At 38.1% G+C, this 21132-nt stretch overlaps 1 protein-coding gene across 8 annotated transcripts in view; it reads left to right on the plus strand.

The window, feature by feature from the left end:
• LRCH3 (leucine rich repeats and calponin homology domain containing 3) overlaps window positions 1–21132 on the plus strand; it is a 122285-nt gene that overhangs the window by 93396 nt on the left and 7757 nt on the right. For 2 of the 8 annotated variants that reach the window (XM_053672849.1, XM_053672846.1), the window contains exons 14-20: window positions 878–931; window positions 9677–9748; window positions 15589–15637; window positions 16277–16384; window positions 17688–17806; window positions 18346–18483; window positions 19384–19461. In XM_053672849.1, coding sequence (XP_053528824.1) covers window positions 878–931; window positions 9677–9748; window positions 15589–15637; window positions 16277–16384; window positions 17688–17806; window positions 18346–18483; window positions 19384–19461 — 618 coding nt within the window. The remainder of the gene's footprint in view (window positions 1–877; window positions 932–9676; window positions 9749–15588; window positions 15638–16276; window positions 16385–17687; window positions 17807–18345; window positions 18484–19383; window positions 19462–21132) is intronic. The other 6 variants (XM_053672852.1, XM_053672848.1, XM_053672847.1 and 3 more) reach the window with 3 other exon arrangements.

Raw genomic sequence — 21132 nt, forward strand, 5'->3', positions numbered from 1 at the left:
CACATAGTGAGAACTAGTCCTGACAGAGAGGCGTGTCCGGCACAGGGGGCTGGTGTCAGTATTTTTTAAAAACTCTACAAACCCTGGCTGGCGTAGCTCAGTGGATTGAGCGCAGGCCTGTGAACCAGAGTATCGCGGTTCGATTCCCATTCAGGGCACATGCCTGGGTTGCAGGCCAGTTCCCAGCAGGGGATGCATAAGAGGCAACCATACATTGATATTTCTCTCCCACTCTTTCTCCTTCCCTTCCCCTCTCTAGAAAAATAAGTAAATAAAATATTAAAAAAAAACAACTCTACATAGTGTTTTCAGTTTCATCACTCATTCCCTCAGTGTATGTGTTGTTGATTATACTTGTCCACATTAGTTAACGCACTCTTCCTTTTTTACCCCATATTTCCTTCTTGGTGGTAATTCTGGAGAATTTGTTATCTAAAAATTAAGTCTTCTCAGGAAAATGACAATTCTAAAATTTTCAATTATACTCTTGTCTGAGAAAGGTAATAAAGAGATGCATAGACTAGAAATCATGACTCTTGAATTTATTGTTTTTATTTGTCATTGGCTCACTAACTAACAAATTCTGGCTTTCTCTTCTGTGAACAAAAAATAATTAATCCCTGTTCCCACTTTGGTTTAGAAAGTTTTTAGGCAATAAGATCATACTTGAAATTGTTCAAGCTCTTTGGAAGAAAATCATTACTCAGAACCAACTTACTAGCTATTGTCGTATATGAATTCCAAATTATATTCAATGTGGTCCTCTATGTTAGCATCTTCACAAGTATGTCTTAATATGTTTCTTTGTGTATTTGTGAACTCTGTCATGTGTGTGCAGTTTATTTTTGACATTGCTTCATTTTCTCCACCTCTCCAGTGTCCCTTCCCATCCAGAAGGTCTCAGCACACTGATGATAGTGCCTTGTTAGTGGTAAGAACCTTGCACAAAATGGAGTTTTAAATTGCTGTGTCTAGAGATTGGAGAATAACTATTGTATTTCTCATTCAAAAATGATCTAAATAGCATAAAACATGATGGGCATTGTTCCTAAATGCTTTACTAAATGGCTAGATCTGTTTTTCTGCATTACTACTTATGATTTACACAGTGACCCAGTGTTCTGCAGCTGTGGCTGAAATATCTTTGTTAATGTTTTCAAAAGTAAAATATTTGCATTGAGAACCGTATTGGCTTTGTATGTGTGTTGGGAGTTTTTTACATGTCATTTTTAATTCCAGGTGCACTTATTTAATTAATCATTAATTGAGCTAATGAGTCACATGTGTTAAATGGGTTTCTTTACTCTGTGATGCTAATCATACAACTGTGTATTTGGCATCCTATTTTGTCATCTATCTTTATGCTACTGAAAATCTCAAACTTTAAAAAATGACTTAAGTCTCAAGATTATCCCTCCATGCCTATTTTTAAACTCTGGGAAACATTAACTTTTGGAATGCTATCTACTGATCATTTTAAACACTGGTTTACTTTTATTCCCTGTTTATCAGCTGAAAATCAGTATAACACGAGAACTTTTTCAATGGTTTTACTTTTATCAGGCTTGAAAGAGAATTCTAACCATTTACATAATTTTTTCATCATGTTGGGTTTTTTCTCACAATAGTATTGAAAATTAGCTATTCAATAGTCCGCTCTCCCTATCAGCTCCTCTCTTACGTGCTAGTACTGCCTCCGCTGCGTGTGCTGCTGCATGAACTGTGTACTTCAGCATGAGGTTCCTATTACGTAAACTTCCATCGTCTATTCAAATTTCTGTGTGTTCTGAGATCATCATTTCCTTTGACATAGAAAAAGCACATTTTAACTGGGCAGTCTTCCAGATGAATGTAGCCAGCAGCTTCTGGAGTTTCAGTGGAAGTTAATTGGCATGAGAAGCAACTAGTTTAAATTAATGCAGGAAAATATCGAGTGCCTGTGATGATTTGGACACGTTACCAGAGTTACCTGATTCACTCCTCACAGCAACTTAAGGTTAAGCTTATCACTGCTTTACAGATGATTGCTGAGGCACAGAATGTCTTGTCCAGAATGTGACTTATCACAGCTACTAAGTGCCAGGCTGGGTTTAAATCTCAGTCTGGCTGACGAAAACCTTCATTAAACACCACACTGTATTCCCTCCCACACTAAAATGGAAAATTAGGAAACCTAAGACAAGGTTTAATAACACATATAGTAAGTGATACAAGTCTGAGTTTCCAGACTTTTATGTCGAGGAAAAAGTGGAAGTTGGAAAAACAACAAAATCCCCTTCAGCCATTTCAAAACACATGCACTTGTCCTTTAGTTATCAGCATTCCTGTGTCACCTAAATTAGATGGTCTTTACTCTTTCTGCCATCTTGGAGTCTGAGGGGGCCTGCTGGGAACAGGACTTCTATATCAACAAACACATGTGGAAGGGTGTGGCCCAGGGCCATTTTTGCTAGCTATATTTGAGGTCTCTGGACCAGAGGGAACACACAGCTCTTCTTAGAATTGAAGGAGTTAATGATCAAGGAGAAACCGATTTCTCTCTAGGTAAGGGATGTGCTTATGTATACGCAGCAAAGAACAGTGCAGTGACTCCTGGTGGTAACCAAACAAAACCAGAGTAGTCTGGGAGAAGGTAACTTGTGCTCATGGAATCAATCAGTGGCATGGTTCATGCTAAATTCCAAAGCAACTTCCCTGCTAAGGCCATTGGACACAGAATCTATGTAATGTTGTACCTCTCAGGAACTTAAACTTATTGAAAACTAGATAACCCTGGCTGTTGTGGCTCAGTGGATTGAGTACCAGCCTGCAGACTGAAAGGTTGCTGGTTCCATTCCCAGTCAGGGCACATGCCTGGGTTGCAGGCCAGGTCCCCAGCTGGGGACATGTGAGAGGCAGCTGATTGATATTTTTCTCACACATTGATGTTTCTCTTCCTCTCTTTCTCCCTCCTTTTCCCTATCTCTAAAAGTAAATAAACATTTTAAAAAGAAAAGAAATAGTGCTGGCTGGTGAGCCAAGGGTGGCCGGCTCGATTCCTAGTCAGGGCATGTGGCTGGGTTGCGGCTCAGGGCCCCAGTAGCGGTGCCTGAGAGACAACCACACATTGATGTTTCTCTCTCTCCCTTCCACTCTCAAAAAATAAAATGAAGTTTTTAAGAAAGAAAATGGATTTGTTTTCTTGTAAAAAAAAATGCAAGGTCCATGTCACACATTTTTTAGTGCAAACTAGTGTCCAACACCGCAAAAAAGTCATATTTTAAATCCTACCTTTGATCTTTTCAAAATTGCTCTTTGGAGGCTTCATACAGTAAGATAAAGTCCATATTTCTTAATATGGCCTGCAAGTTTCTTAGACTAAAATCCAAACTTCTTAACATGGCCTGCAAACTCTTGCATATTCTGACTTCTGTCTACCTCATCTCTGTGTTCATGCTATGCCAGTAGTTTCCAGCTTTCCAAATCCAGCAAGCCCTTCCCTACCTACCTTTGCAAATGCTATGTTCTGCTTGGAATGCCTCTTCCCCCCAGCATTTACCCCATGGTTAATTCTTTCTCATCTATCTGGTATCAGCTCAAATGTTACACCTTTAAAATGGCTTTTCTGCAACTTCTTCATCCTTAAGTCAAGCTTATGTCTCTATTATTAATTTTTTTATAGTACTTTTAGTTAGGTGACAAGACTAAGCTTCATGGGCCCAGGGATATTCTCTGTTGCATTTACATGTGTATACTCAATCTGTATCATAGTTGTTGGGATATATTACGTGCTCAGTTAGTATTTCCTTAATGAACCCATAAATGCTATGCATCTAATAATCCTCATTAAATTGCTTCATGATGAAAAGATCTGCTGGTAAAGCAAATGTTGAATTTGAATAATTATAGCAATAAATATATTGAAATTTAAATAACTTGAAATACAGAATTTGAAATAAGTATTAGTAATATTTAATATAAGTTATTCTAACATTCTCTTTGGGCTGCTCTTAAAGTTTCTATGGCTTTTCTTCTATGTCCCATCCGCATCTGTATTCCATCTCTGCCTACTTTCTTTTCCCTCTACTCCCTTTTTCCTTCTTTGCCAACATAGTGGCTTTTAGCCTTTTTATATTCGAAATTGACAGTAATTCTGGTACATTTGATTATAAGGAGGCCCAGGAAATCTGAACAGGTAACATATACACATTGTATTGCTGCTCTCACAATCTTGCTCTTTGGTACATTTCTTCATTTTTTTTTCTGGCTTAAGGTAGGTTATGTTGTAGTGTATATTACATACACGGGGTGTGGGGAGACATTGCTGTATGTCATCTCTCATTAAAAGTAGTTGTATTTATTTTATTGACCACCTACACACCTTTTTTCTAAACACTCACATATGTTTTTGTTCATCTAGCCCATGATTCATATATTTGTGACCCTAATTTAAATTTCTCAAGATTATTTAACTAATAAAGCCTTTATTATCATTAAGCTGTTGACATTTTGTTGTCTTTTAATAGGTACAATCTTATCCAATACCCTTTGTGAAAGTCCTGTTTTGTCTGATTTCCATTCCCCACCAAATGAAAAAAAATCATCATGTTTTGAGCAGCTTTTATCTGTAATCAAAATTGTGAACAACAAATACTAATACTTATTCTGATATATCTAACTGGTTGTATGCAGGTTGGTGGTTGGATAAAGGAAAAGGAGACTTTTACTTAACCTCCTGTAGGTCATTTGGACTTTCTCAGAGGCAGAAATAATATGCCTTAAGGGGTGATACAGAATTCTCATGTTTTTGTCTTTTAACATCAGAGCTATTAAATTGTATTTAGATTAATATTGAAAAAATATTGTTCTTCATACTACTTCTACTCAGCTAAAATGACCTTTTTGAGTCCCCAAAAAAAGATGGATGTAAAGAGGACCACATCAAGAAACATAATTAAATACCAACATTAAAGATTGTCCGACTTCCGCCAAGATGGAGGCATAGGTGGATGTGCCGTGCCTTCTCACACAACCAAGTTTAGAGACAACTAAATATTAGCAACAGAAAACACAGCCAGAACACGGAAAATTGAACTTTTCGGAAGTCCGTTAACAACAAATTCTTCAGCCTGACCGGTAAGGGGCGAAACCAGCGGCTGGTGAAGCAGGATTGCACAGGAGGTCTCGGTCAGACGGACTCAGGCGCGGAATCCAGGCGCAAGGTTGGACCTAGTGAGCGACCGAGTGAGCCACCAGGCGAGCGACCTCGGGGGAGACAGCGGGGGAGCGGTGCTGCGTGTTGACTGTGGTCGCGCATTTGTGCGAGGGCGGACAGGCGAGGGAGTGGGCGGTTGGACTGGGGCCCGGCGGGTCCCCACGGCAAATGGCAGTGGAGGGCACTGCCATTTCCCCGCTCTGACCCCACTTCCACATACAGTGTCATAACCCAGCGACTCTGAGTGGCCCGCCCATGTGAACCACCTAAGACGCTAATCCTCACCCAGCTGTGAGTAACAGCAGAGGGGGTCGCCATTTCCCTGCTCTGACCACGCCCCCACATACAGCGTCACAACCCAGCGACCTGGGAGTCCAAGGCACCGCTTCTCACACTTAAAGGGCCAGAACAGACCAAAAATGTCGCAAGAATATCTCAAAGCCCCAGAGCCCATAGATCTAAGCGATGAAGAAATAGCAAAACTCTCAGACACACAGTTTAAAACACTGGTCATCAGGATCCTCATAGAACTGGTTGATTATACCGACAAATTAGACAAATATATGAAGGCGAAACTAATTGAAATGAATGGAATTGCACAGGACACTAATAGCAATGAAAAGGAAACTGGGACTCAAATCAATGGAGTGGACCAGAAGAAAGCAAATAATGGCCAAACAGAAAAGAGTCAAGAAGCAAGAATTCAAAAAAATGAGGAGAGTCTTAGGAACCTCCAGGACATCTTTAAACGCTCCAACATCTGAATTATAGGGGTACCAGAAGAGGGAAAGGCACAGCCACCAGTGAAAAACTTATTTGAACAAATAATAAAGGAGAATTTCCCCAATCTGGCAAAGGAAATAGACTTCCAAGAAATCCAGGAAGCTCAGAGAGTCCCAAAGAAGTTGGACCCAAGAAGGAACACACCAAGGCACATCATAATTACATTAGCCAAAATTAAAATGAAGGAGAGAAGCCTAGAAGCAGCAAGAGCTAAGGGGACAGTCGCCTACAAAGGAGTTCCCATCAGACTGTCAGCGGATTTCTCAAAAGAGACCTTCCAGGCAAGCAGGGGCTGGAAAGAGGTATTCCAAGTCATGAAATCCAAAGACCTACAACCAAGATTGCTCTATCCAGCAAAACTTTCATTTAGAATGGAAGGACAGATAAGGTGCTTCTCAGATAAGATCAAATTCAAGGAGTTCATCATCACCAAGCCCTTATTATATGAAATGTTAAAGGGACTTATCTAAGAAAAAGAAGTTAAAAAAACATGAACAGTGAAAGGACAACAAACTCACAGTTATTAACAACCACACCTAAAATGAAAGCAAACTAAAAGGACAGCTAGATCATGAGTGGAAACATAGAAATGAAGATCTCAAGGAGGGTTAGCAACAGGGGAGTGGGAGGAGGAGAAGGGGGGAGAAGGTACAGAAAATAAGTAGCATAGACAGTAGATAGAAAATAGATGGGGGGAGCAAGAATAGCATGGGAAATATAGAATCTAAAGGACTTGAGACACATGGTCATAAACTAAAGGGGGGTAATGGTAGGGATGGGGGGGTAGGGTGGAGGGGAATGAAAGGGGGAATAGAACAACTGTAACAGCATAATCAATAAAAAAATTTTTAAAAAAAGAAGTATTCATAGTAATGCAAAGCCATCTACAACCCAGATTACTATGACCAGCAAAGCTGTCATTTAGACTCAAAGGGGAAAGTGCTTCCTAGACAAGGTAAAGCTAAAGGAGTTCATCATCACCAAACCATTATTAAATGAAATGTTGAAGGCACTTAAGAAAAAGATCAAAATTATGAACATTAAAATGGCAATAAATGTATAACTCTCAGCAACTGACTTTTAAAAAATACTCAAAGAAACTTCTGGTCAAGACGGAGGCATAGGTAAACACAGCTCACCTCTTCACACAACTGCTGCAAAAATTACTACTAGACTACAAAATAAATATCACCCAGCATCATAAAATCGAGTTTATGGAAGTCTAACAACCAGGGAATTAAAAAAGCCACATTTATCCAGATGGGGTAGAGACACAGAGATGTAGAGAGGTGCAGACAGATGTCAAACAGGCTGGTCCCACACCCATGTGTGGTGGATAAAAATCAGGAGGGACACCTCAGGAGCAAGGGATCCCAGCCCCACACCAGACCACCCAACCCAGAGTTACAGCATCAAGAAGATAAGACCTTATAAATGTCTGGCTGTAAAAACTAGTGTGGACTGGGATGGTGGAAGAAATCGGAATTTCAGGACTGTCCTCTAAGGCCTGCAACTGACTTAGGACTTAATGCAGACTCACTTCCTTGGGTTCAACACCAGGGCAAGAGCTTTAAGGGCAGCAGTGTAATACGGGAGAAATTACAATGACTGGCATAAGGGCAAGTTCAGGAGACAGCTTCCTGCTGGACAAAAGTCCAGAGCCCAGGGAGCAGCATTGTCCCATATCTGAGCCCTTCCCCACACAGAGCCACAGAGTGGTGACATGGCTTGCCCCACCCTGGTGATTACCTGTGGCTCTGCCACATGCAGATTACCAGTGCTTTTTTCTATAGTAAGCCACACAGCTAAGACAGGAAGGATGCCAAAATGAAGAGAAAAATATAGCCCAAAGGAAAGAACAAAAGTCCCCCCAAAAGAACTAAACAAAATGGACAAAAGCAACCTCTCAGATGCACAGTTCCAAACACTGATTATTAAAGATACTTAAGGAACTCATGGGGTACTTCAACAGTGTAAAAAAGACCCAGGCAGAAATTAAGGATACACTAAGTGAAATAAAGAACAATTTACAGGAAACAACAATAAAGTGAATGAAGCCAAGAATCAAGTAAATGATCTGGAACATAAGGAAGGAAAAAACACTCAAAACAGCAAGAAGAAAGAATTTTAAAAAAATGAGGATGGACTGAGGAGCCTCTGGGATATCTTCAAATGTGCCAACATGCAAACCATAGGGGTGCCAGAAGGAGAAGAGGAAAAGCAAGAAATTGAAAACTTACTTGAAAAAAAATAACAAAAGAAAACTCCCCTGTATTTGGTGAAGGAAATAGACATGCAAGGCCAGGATGCACAGACAGTCCCAAACAACATGGATCAAGGACACCCACTCCAAGACGCAGAACTTAAATGCCAAAAGTTAAAGAGAGAAACTTAAAAGCAGCAAGAATAAGCAGTTAGTTCCCTACAGGGGAGTTCCCATAAGATTGTAAGCTGATTTCTCAAAAGAAACTGTGCAGGCAAGAAGGGATTGACAAGAAATACTCAAAGTCCTGCAAAGCTGTCATTTAAGTAGAAGGACAAAGTGCTTCCCAGACATAGCAAAACTAAAGGAGTTCATCATTACTAAACCATTATTACATGAAATTGTTAAAGTGACATCTTTAAGAAAAAGATCAAAACAATGAACATTAAAGTGGCAAATTCACAACTATCAACAACTGAATATAAGAAACTAAGCAAACAAGCAGAACAGAAGCAGAATCATAGATACGGAAATCATTTGGAGAGTTATCAGTTGGGAGGGGAAGAAGGAGAATGGGAGAAAAGGTTCAGGGATTAAGGAACACAGGTTGGTAGGTACAGAATACAGGGGGATATTAAGAACAGTATAGGAGATGGAGCAGCCAAAGAACTTATATGCATGATCCATGAACATGAACTAAGGGGAGAGATTGCTGGAGGGAATAGGAGGTACCTGGCGGAGGGGAATAAAGGGGAAGAAAAAAATGGGACAACCGTAATAGCATAAACAAAATATATTTTTAAAAAACTTAAGCAAACAATGGAACAGAAACTATCATAGATGGTGGCCAGTGGTAAGCGTGGTCTGGGGAAATGGGGGAAAAAGGTGACGGGACTAAGAATTACAAATAGGTAGTTGCAGAATAGGCAAGGGGATGTAGAGCAAGTATGGGAATGGAGTTGCCATAGAACTTATATACAGGACCTACAGACATGAACAAAGCAGGGGGATCCCTGGAGGGAGTGGAGAGTGCTGGGAGGGGTTCGTAAGGGGTAAAAATCAGGACAACTGAAATAGCATAATCAATTTTCAAAAGCCTGTTAGACATGAAAAAACTAAAATGAGCTCTTTGGATTTTTCTCTTATGTCATAGGAACGGCACAGGATTCATTAGTTTCAAGGCTTTTTTACTAAAAAAAATTTGATCTTTCTTGTTTTATTACTGTGTAGAATTGTTTTTAACATCATGCTTTTCATTTCTTTATGTGGTATGAAGTGTTGAAATAGTTTGAATTATACAAGTGGAAAACTATTTTATAAATTATGTCTTCACTCCCACAAATATTCTCTCTGCCCTAATATCTTGGTAAAGCACTTGAAAGTTTGTCAACGACCTTTCCTTTTATAATTTTACTGACCAGATCTGCCTGCCTCCCTGCCTGACGTTTTGCTGACAAAAATTCTGTCTTCTGTTCTCTTTATCTTTTGAAATTTAGTCGCTGTCAGGGTTGAATCAGGTGGGCTGTGCTGCTACCCTGACTCATTCGTCTGCCTTCACACCTGTTAAGGTATCTTTTGTTATTGTAATTCGCCAGGAACTTTGGGGAGGGGTTGCATACTGTAGGTCTTAACTTTTCCAATGGATTGGTCTAATGGCAAGCAATCTGAAATCTAGGATTGCATGAAATACATTAAGCTTATAAAACTTTGACTTTAACGTTAATTCACTTGAAATTTTTTGAAAGTTTTATCATGCCAGAGATAGTTATAAAGACTGTTAATTCTTTATATTTTGATTCTAATTGAAATGTCATTCTAGTTTTCCTATCAATGGTTATTCTTTTGTCATGAGTCATTTTATTTTGGCTTTGATGTCTAGTATACCTGTAAACTATTTTGAGTCCTAGTCTCCAAAGCTATTTAAACTGCCAACACCCTCTACAGTTGGGGTCAATAAGCTATGACCCCTAGGACATCTGTTTTGGTAAACAGTTTTACTGATACCCAGTTATTCCCTTGTTTATGTATATTATCTGTGGCTGCTTTTGTGATTAGCAGCAAAGTTGGAATAATTGTGCCAGAGATCTTGTAGTGTAGAAGCCTAAACAGAACCTGTAGAATATTATTTTTGAAGGCCTCTAGGGATGGTAATTTCATATGTGTTATTGTATGATACATAAGAAATGATTGATAGTCCTCACTGTCAAGATCTTATCCTTTTTTAACTCCTGTCTCCTCTTTGTTTTCCACTTGATTCTTCTTTTCTTTCCAGTGTGGAGATTTTCTAGTAAATAGCAGTCTTTATGTAAGAATCATTCTATAGGTCTGGCAGAAGTAACGCCTGCTTAAGTGTGGTTGGGAGGGTAATAGTATGGATGTAGTAATTTACAGCTTTAATTTGAACATTTCACTTAAAATATCCTAGAATGTGCTTGAGTGTGATACTGTTATGATGTAGAATTACATGCAACTTTTGTATTAAAAGGATTTGTAATAAAGGAGGGGCATTACTTGTGCTGGACCCTATTTGAAAACTATTACAATGCAACCCTTGTCTGATCCCTAAATACACTCTGATCCTTTCACATGTCTTTCCCAGCCTGTCATTCCTTAGGAACTTTCACAAGTTCTTTGTCTCCCATTTTGGCTCACAGTCCCCAGCTACAAGTATGGCCATCGTTAGAGCTCGCCTGGTGCTGAGCATGAAACAAGGGTCTTCACATGTCTTACTAAGCATTACATTGGCTTTTTCTGTTTTGATACTCATTTTGCTCTGTGTCTACTATAATTCTCAAATGTTTTAGTAATATACCTAAATAGTAGTTAATTTCCATCTGTTGTATTTTTTGTTTTCCAGAATACTTAATTTTGCTCTTGAACACTTTTACTTCTCTAATTTACCAGAGTACTTTAACATTCTACTTCATGTCCTTCTAAATGCTGACTTCAGCTTTATAACATTTGTAAACTTGATAAAACCTTTCCTCTGATGCTACAGGTACCTGAATCGCTCATGAAGAAACTCTACAATTCTCTTCTGTGTTAACCCTGTTAACCCTAGTCTGCCTCCATTAGGTTTCTCATTTGAGCAGCAACACAGAAAATTATTTGAGGGACTTTTTCAAGATTCTTTCAAGGAAGTTATATAAGTAGTAGTGTTCTAATTGTTGAGGAGAGAAGTTAAATTCATTATACTCAATGGATACCTGAGGGCACTGGGGCTTATTCTACCAAGAATCATAGTTGAGAAAGGCCAGGTGTGAATGAGCCGAAAATTGTGTGATGGGTCACCTTTCTGTCAGACCTGCTACACTGTCAAGTGATTAGTTTAAAAAAATTTATTCTTTATTTGTTGATACCCCACATGCTTTACAGCAGGTATACACTATATTTAGGAATGATTTTATTTCTTTTGTTGCTTAACAAGTCATAAAACTTGACTTACTATTAATTTCCCTTTTTTTCTCCTCATTTTACAGTAGTTCTCAAATTTAGTCAATGGCTTGGAAGTGATTTGAATTAATTATTTTAGTATCCTAGAATGCAAGTCACTGAGATTTATAGTTTTAATAAAAGTACATTTTTAAGTCATTTTAAAAGTTGCCTCTATTCTGACTTTGTTTTCCATTTTTCTAAGTATATTTTATTGATGATACTATTACAGTTTTCCCTATTATTCCACCTTAGCCCCATTCCATCAGGCAGTCCCCACACTGTTGTTCATGTCCATGGGCCATGCATATAAGTTCCTTGGCTACTCTATTTCATATACTGTACTTTACATGCCCATGGCTATTCTGTAACTACCTATTTGTACCTCTAATCACCTCACCTCTTCACCCAGTCCTCCACACCCCTTCCTATCTTGCAACCATCAAAACACTCTCCATATCCATGATTTTGTCTCTGTTCTTCTTTTATTCTTAGTTTCTTTAGATTCAGTTGTTGATAGAAACATGTTTACTGCCATTTATCATTCATAGTTTTGATCTTATTTTCCTTAAGACCCCTTGACATTTCATATAATAATAGTTTGGTGATGATGAAGTTTTTCATTTTTTTCTCTTGTGTGGGAAGCACTTTATCTCTCCTTCCATCCTTAATGATAGCTTTGCTGAATAGAATAATCTTGGATGTAGATCCTTGCCTTTCATGACTTTGAATGCTTTTTTCCAGCCCCTTGCCTGCCAGGTTTCATTTGAGAAATCAGCTAAAAGTTTTACGGCACTCCTTTGTAAGTAACTGTCTCCTTTTCTCTTGCCGCTTTTAAGATTCTCTCCTTATCTTTAATGTTGGCTAATGTAATTCTGATGTCCCTTGGTGTGTGCTTCCTTGGGTCCAGATTCTTTGGGACTCTCTGAGCTTCCTAGACTTCCTGGAAGTCTATTTCCTTTGCCAGATTGGGGAAGTTCTCCTTCATTATTTGCTCAAATAAGTTTTCAATTTCTTGCTCTTCCTCTTCTCCTTCTGGCAACCCTATGATTGGGATGTTGGAACATTTAAAGTTGTCCCAGAGGTTCCTAAGCCTCTCCTCATTTTTTAAAATTCTTGTTTCTTCATTCTGTTCTGGTCGAATGTTTCTTTCTTTTTTTCTGCTCCAAACTGTTGACTTGAGTCCTGGTTTCCTTCCCTTCATTGTTGGTTCCTGTACATTTTACTTTATTTCACTTAGCATACCCTTCATTTTTTCCTCTAATTTGCAACCATATTTAACCAAGCATATCTTTTATATCTAATTGGTCTAATCTTGTAGTTGAGCCTTGACTATTGAAAGCAGGTCAGTGGAAGGGATTTACCCAGGCCAATCAGCTGGAAGGACTGGCTGTGACCATTGATCACCAACCCCCACCCTCCATAGAGGATGAGCTGCCCAGGGGCAGGGCGGTGGTGCTTCATTGTAGTCTGTAGCTGTCCACTGGGTGCACTGGCTCTGGGGTTTCCCTAGGTGGTGAAAGCCAACGTCAGCCCCTACCTTTTTGTCTTGGGCCACTGTGCATGAGCTATAAAGCAATCTGATATGGCTGCTACTTGTGCTGGGCTTGGAGATTTCCAGGTGAAGCAAGGCTGTGAATCTAGGCTGGCTGCTGCTAGTACCAGGCCTGGGGCCACTTAGGAGAGGTAAGGGGGTTGAGGGCTCACTGATGCCAGATGTTGCTTGTTTGAGAGGATTTAGGAAGCATGAGCCAAGACCAGCCATTCATATGGAAAAGTTGAGGTTAACAGCTGGGTGCTCCTATAAGTTGGGTAGGATAGAGTCTTGGGATATTCAAGGCAGGATGGTGTTAGCCAGGTTGATGGTGTCTCGGATATGGCCCCCACCTGCCGGGTATATGGCTCTGTGTGGAGGACAGCTTAGAAAAGGGACAGTGACCTCTGCTGGCCTTTCTTTTTGGGAGAAAGCTGTCCCCCCAGCTCCCACCTTGATGCCAGACACTTCAGTTCCTCCCTGTCTGCCACCGGTGTCTTTAAAGCTGCTGCCTTGATGCTGGAGCTCAGAGGGAATAAGTCTCAGTAAGTTTGTGTGTGGGTTATTGAAGGGGAAATGCTTGGAACTCTAGAAGTTTTTCCATCGACTCAATCCCCAGTGTTCTTTGCAGCCAGAATTTACGGGGAATTACCATCCTAGCACTGGAACCAGTGCCGGGCTGGGGGGCTTGGTGTGGGGCTGGGACTCCTCACTCCCTAGATACCCCTGCTGAATTCTTATCCACCACATGTGGGTATGACTCCTGTTCCATGTTTCTGCCCCTACCAATCTGGTTGGACATGGTCTTTAATTCTGTAGTTGGCAGACTTTCATTCCACTCGATTTCTAACTGTTGAGTGATGGTTCTATATTTTAGGTGTAATTTTGATGTGGTTGTAGAAGGCAAGTTGTATTTAACCTTTGCTGCCATTTATTGGGACATCTAGTTTTGGTTTTCATTACTCCCATGTTTTGTCTTTTGGTGTTTTTATAAGTAGAGAACATTTTCTACCATTCAGTGGAATTATTTTCAACTCTTCTCTCATCTGAGAGTTGCCTATTACTTTTTCCCTTTATTCCTTAGCCTAACTCCTACTAATAGTAAGTCTTAAAATATTTTTAAAATATTCTTATTTTATATTGGAATAATCTTCACTTTTTTTCCCGTTTGTGCCATTGGTCCTGGAACATGTCCTTGTTTAGCTGACTAGCGTTCTCCTTCCTGTCTCACATTCTTAGAAGAGAAGGATAGTCTTTTCCTTATAAAGACATCCAGGCTTGCCTCATTGCCTCTTCATTTCTTTCATTAGTTACTGTTGTTTTTTAAATTTATTTAAATGTCCATTTCATTGCAACATTCTAAATTTAGTTTTTTGCTGTCTGTAGACTTGATGTTTTTTAACTAATGAAGAAATAATACATTGCCTCACTAAAGAATGCAGCTTGTTCTTTTAAGTCATAATTCTCAACCTAAGATTATCAAACCAAGGAATAGTTACCACAAAACTCTTTCAGATCAGTCCAAGAATTTACTTAATAGTGTGGCTTCTTTCATTCATTAATTTTAGTGGTTAAAATTCCCTGTCAATAATTTCATCAGACTGATCTCCAATTAGATATAAAAGATTTCTGCAAATATTGAAACCAGAAAAGAGAAAAAACATGGGAGCAGATATGTGTGTGTATTTTAAAGTCATTTTGTTAGTTCAAGAATGTGTCGTAGTTATTATGAAGTTATATTTAAATTGAGTATAATTAGATGTAAGACCTGAAAAATTGTTGTTATGCCAGCTTTTCTTGATTCTGTTCCCCTGCCGAGTCTGTAATATCTGTAACCCAACCAACTGGTACTTCTTTTTAAATGAACTTAATTAACTACATTTCATTTTTTTCAAAGGTAAACTTTATACCAGTTTACCTAGCTCTTCTTCCTTTTTTCACTGAATTTAAAATATCTTGGACTCAAGTACTAGTCTGGGAATACAGCTATCTATAATATCTAAGCACCTTATTTCCTAAGTGAAACAAAGAAACCTTCATCACTCCATAACACATTAAATTTTATTCTCCAGAGGAGGGTGGGGAAGTACTTTAGAAATTATACCAGAAAAAAATATTGTAAAATAAAATTTTCTTTTCTGTACATTTATTTCCCAGTAAAGTTTTCTGCCTTAGGATGATCTTTTTTTACAAGCACAGGAAAGGCTGTTATGTAATAGGACTGTCTTTAGAGGCTGCAATACAGAGACCTTGTGTTCTATAGAATTAAATAAAAAATGTGGCCTTTGAACAAACGTACAAAATTCATACATTAGGCTAAATCATCATTTCTAAACTTAATTTTGAAGGAGAGTTGCATGGATTTTTTAATAATCCCAAAGTTTTCATTAATACAGAGAGTAGCTCTTCCCGAACAACAACTAGTTTTCTATTTCTCCACAGAATGATGACAGATCTAATGCTGTGTCAAGTTCACCTACAACAGAAACAGGTAATGGACACAAAAGTGCAATTCGCCACGTCATGATTATAATTCTTTACCAGGCTTTTCCTGATAAAGTCCTTTTTTTTCAATTACAGTTTACATTCAGTATTATTTTGTATTAGTTTCAGGTGTACTACATAGTGACTAGACAATCATATATTTACAGAGTATTTCCCTCCCAATATTTCAAGTACGCACTTAGCTAAAAGTCACCTATCAGAGACCTGTGGCTTCCTTTCCTGAGATGAGAAATCAGATACAAAATTGGGAACTTTCTGCACATTTTCAACTTTTTAATTCAGCCGGTTGTTCGACTGTTCAGCAGTTTGATATGAACAAATGAGCATGAGCCAGCAGGGCTGTAGATTTGTCTGCGGGAGACCATGTTCAGTGCAGTAACACTCACTCCGCCTTTCCTGATACACCAAAAATAACATGACAGTTAAAAATACATACAGGCAGCCTTCCTGCTGACAGGGTTACTTTCTCTACCAGATTTTGTATTAACAAAATTATCTTTTTATGTCATTGCCATGTTTGATTTTATTTTTTATTTTCCTTTTATTAAACGGGTGCAATGTGTCTGTTACATATTTAATGATTTTCTATTTCTGTTGATCTCATTTTCTTTCTTTGCCAATTTAGTTCATCATTTCCCTGCATATTCTTTTCCTGCTGCTATGCAGAGAAACCAACCCCAGCGCCCAGAGAGCTTCCTTTTCCGATCAGCTGCCAGAGCGGAAGCAAATAAAGGTGGGAGCTTGTGACTCAGAGCAGGGGAGGGGAGGCTTTATTCAATGACACTGTTACTTGCTTTCCTACTTGTACCCCGAGATGTCACCTTGGCAAATGCCTTAAACTCTGTATTTATCTACAGTCTCGCTGACATCAAAGCAGGAGACTTCTTTGAATTTGTTTTAATTAGAAAATTTCTTTGTACCACCTAAAAGCAGGTTATAGTGTCTTAACAAATAAAATTGTCTTTCCAGCCTTTAGAGAATGCTCCTCCTCTCTATAATGAGCTCCATTTCAGATTTTTCTGTTAATAAAATCTATTTTCTGTGTTCTTAAATAAATGAATCAGTAATTTTTTTTACATCTACTTGGCCTGATTTTTTTTTACTTAATATGACAAATTTCTGCCCCATCCCAAAAGAAGTTGCCTGAAATTAAAAACATAGATTTTAAGTCTAAAACTGATAGATGTACTTGCAGTGAGATGTGAAAATCAAACCAGAGACCTACTGCTGATGGGATTGTAAATTAGTATGGAAAACTTTTTACATTACCTACTAATGTTGAACATTTGTATATGCTATGGCTAGCAATTTTGCTTTCTGAAATATGTACACATGTATACAAAAAGATTAGTACAAAATATTCATAACAACATTATTCATAATTGCCCCAAACTGAACATCTATCAATGATAGAATGTATAAAAAATTGTGGTATATTTATACATTGGATACCATATGAAAATGAGCAAACTAATATACATAACATGGACAAACCTTATAAACATAATGTTGATCAAAAGAAGCAGACACAAAAGCATGCACACATAAATACAGTTTCATTTATTAAAAGTTTAAAAATGGACAGAACTGACCTGGTGTTAGAAGTCAGGAAGTACACAAGTAACCTTTAGGTACTGATGGGTAGGGAGCTTGAGAGGAGCTTCTAGATGTTGGTAACGTTGCATTTATTGACCTGGTTGTGTTCACTTTGCGAAGATAATTTATTGTGCTTCTCCCTTATGATTTGTGTGTGATTTTCTATGTGAATGTTATTTTGCAATAAAAACATTATCAGTGGATGTAATCAAACAAAAGTGGTTGAGCCATGCACAATGTACATTTATTGGGGTTTCTTTTTATACTGTTTTCACTTTGATTTTGTATATTTGAAAATTAACATAATTAAAACCTTTTAAAAAGCATGACTCCTGAAGTAGAAAGTGCTGTACTTGCAAGGAAAGTGTGATCAGGTGGATCAGAGTATTCTTCTGACACTGGCAAATCACCGTTCTGTCTTACACGTTAATATTCTTTAGGTCATGCTTCACCCCTTCTTTCGTCTTCTGCAACCACTACTGATTCTACAGATCCCGTAACGAGACAGAATTCAAGGCAGAGAGAAGAAGAACTGGAATCAATAGATCAGCTACGGAAAGTGTGTATATTACCTTTAAATTAGTTTTTCATTGATATTGCTATAGTCCATAATCCTGCAGTCACTTGTTTACATGTCTTATAATTTCTGATAGAATTAAGAAGTGCCCATTGTGTGATGAATATAAAAGAAATTTGGCTGTTAAGGAAATTTTTTTCAACTCTTTACTAGGAAAATGGGTTATTCTGTAAAGCTTAATCCTTGGTCCTACTCATTTAATAAATATTTTGTCTCATGTATAGAATTCTTATAAGAGTACCAGTAATTTATATATATGTGCTCATTACATATTATACATCATATATAGTGTATTTTTTTTATTGGAGTTGAAAGACAGTCTAGTTTTGTTTTGTTTTTTTAACAAAATTGTAAACAGATTCCTCATTGTATTTTGCACCACTGTGACCTGATTGCCACAAGTGTAATTATTCTCCTTAACCTGTTGACTTAGATAAAAGGCTAAAACAGGGACTGTCAACTTGGTATTTACATTTTATCTTGATTTCTAATGCAATATATTACATGTTCTGTTCTTTTAGCATATTGAGTACCGGCTGAAAGTATCTCTGCCTTGTGATCTTGGAGCAGCTCTAACTGATGGTGTTGTTCTTTGCCATTTGGCCAATCACGTGCGGCCTCGATCTGTCCCAAGTATTCATGTTCCCTCACCAGCTGTAGTAAGTGTGTAATGTTAAAAAACGGTGGCTTATTACGCATGATGGCAGGCATTGTGCAGAATGCTCGAGATAAAGATATGAGTAGTGTAGTTCCTGCCTTCCCTTCACTTCTACTAGAGAAAAAAAGGCACATAAATAATGACTGATAGCAGTGTGGTAAATGTTACAAGGGAGGTGTGTAAGAGGTTGCTGTAGGAATACAAGAAATGGGCCACTTAATTCTGCCTGAAGAGTTCAGAAAAGCCTTCTCAGAAAAGGTAAAATCATAGGAATTCTGACATAGTATTGCTAAATTTGAAAGATAAGATCATGGCACATTCAAGGAATTTTAAAGTTGTTCAGAACAGATCATACACAATGTGTGGGTGCAAATGGCAGGAGATGTAGTTAGAGAGGTAAGCCTAAGGCCGACACCTATTTTTGTAAATAAAGTTTTATTGGAATACAGTCCCATTTATTTGTTTATATATCATCTCTGTTGCTTTCAGGTTCTTAGCAGAATGAAGTAGTTGCAACAGATCATATGCCCCCCCCCCCAAGATTTAAATACTTATTATCTGATATTTTAAGAGAAAGTGTGCTGCCTTGGCCAGATAGCTTGGTTGGCTGGAGTGTCATCCTAACACGCCAGGGTTGCAGGTTTGCTCTCTGGTCAGGGCACGTGTAAGAAGCAACCAATGAATGCATGAATGAGTAGAACAACAAATGGATGTTTCTCTCTCTCTCCGCCTCCTCTTTTTCCCTTTCTCTCTCTAAATCATTTTTTAAAAAATAGAAAAAGCATGAGTTTGCCAACTGTGTGATCTAGAACTTTGAGTTTATAAAGCAATTGGCAAGAATATTTTTAAAGTTAGCAAAATTTTTAAGACTTTGCTAGTAACACCATGTTTTTCTTTGTAGCCTAAATTAACAATGGCAAAGTGCAGGCGAAATGTGGAGAATTTCCTAGAAGCTTGCAGAAAAATTGGTGTACCTCAGGTAATAAATTTATCGTGTTTTATATTGCCTAAATAGACTTGAGTGTTATTTTCCTAAAATATTTCAGAAATGCAACATGATTTTGTGTTATTAGATTCAAATCAATATACTTTTGAGCAGTTTTTGTAATTATTTGCAAGGACCAAGCAAAGAAACTATACACATATAAATTAAATATATTGTAATAATTCATGCTAGTAATCAAAATAGGTGTTCTGATATTTTCTTAAACATCCCCACATACTGTTTGACTTGTAAGAATATATCTTTATATATAGTAGAGTCGGTGCTTCAAAATAACTACATCTCAGATTGAGAGTACTTCAGTTGATTTCAGGGTTTTTAAACACTTGCTTTAATATTTTTTTTGTTTTTACTTTGAAATCATTTTACACTTAGAGAAATGTTGCAAGAATATCACAGAGGCCCTGACTGGTGCGGCTTAATGGGTTGGGCATCATCCCACAAACCAGAGGGTCGCCAGTTCTATCCTGGGTCAGGGCACATGCCTGGGTTGTGGGCATGCGAGAGGCAACTGATAGATGTTTCTCTCCCTCTCTTTCTCCCTCCTTCTCCTGTCTCTAAAAATAAATAAAATCTTTTAAAAATATATATCACAGAGAAGTATTGTCTGCGCTTCACCCAGGTTCCTCTACTGTTAACACCTGCGTAAAGATAGTATGTTGTCTAAATTCACAAACACTGGGACGATTAACTGTTAACTAAATAACCGACTTTGCTCACGTATCCCCCGTATTCCCTCCGAGCTCTCATACTTTGGAACTTACAACCCAAGAGGGTTGTAAGTGCCATTCCAAGGCACTTGTCCTGCTGTTGGGATTTATTTCTTCCAGCTCCTTCAGTTACAGCTTTATTGCCCTTTAGTACAAAAAATTAAACTTTATAGATGTGATTAAGGGACATGAACTTGTTAACACTTTTTATTCATTTAGCCTTTTAAAAAAACAATTCTGTTAAACCAACCAAGCATGGTACTTTTGGTACTCTTAAGAAATATTATATTCAATGAAATCAAATTTAAAGAAATAAATAATTTGGTGACATTTGATACTTTTTTCATTAATCACAACCATTACACTTCCTGTCATATTATTTTGTCCAACCTTCAAGAAGAACATGATTCTTCTACCTTCTTAATTAGCTGTCAGAAACGTAGTACTGACCCTGGACCCAACAACTGCACTGTTTCTCCTGAAGCAAAGCCCTGTCCTAATAGCTGTCACAGCAGAGTCCCTGCTCCCTTTATCCCGTTCACTGCTGTCTCCTAACTGACCATGAGTGAGGAGGTCAGAGCCCCATAAGACCATCAGTAGTTTTCTCCTTCAGCTCTTTCACATGCTGCAAAAAAGAAAGAGCCCAGTCCACAGGGCATCTTCACTAGACAGTGTGAATTCCCAAGGATTTTTTCTCCTTTTATCAAATAGATCATGATTGTACTACTTACTTTTCACTTTTGTGGTTTTTTAACTGAATTATAAAAGAATTGAAATTTACATTCAGTAGTAGTTAGCAAGACCTTTATTGTTCCTATGAACAAATTCAAAACATTTTTCTCATTTTTATACCATATAGTTTTCTAAAGGCTCATCATCTCTTTTAGAACAATTTTTAAACATATAGCCAGCCCTGGCTGGTTTAGCTCAGTGGATT

The sequence above is a fragment of the Artibeus jamaicensis genome, unplaced genomic scaffold (assembly GCF_021234435.1).
Source record: "Artibeus jamaicensis isolate MK-2021 breed Jamaican fruit bat unplaced genomic scaffold, CSHL_Jam_final contig_793, whole genome shotgun sequence".
Lineage (NCBI taxonomy): Eukaryota > Metazoa > Chordata > Mammalia > Chiroptera > Phyllostomidae > Artibeus > Artibeus jamaicensis.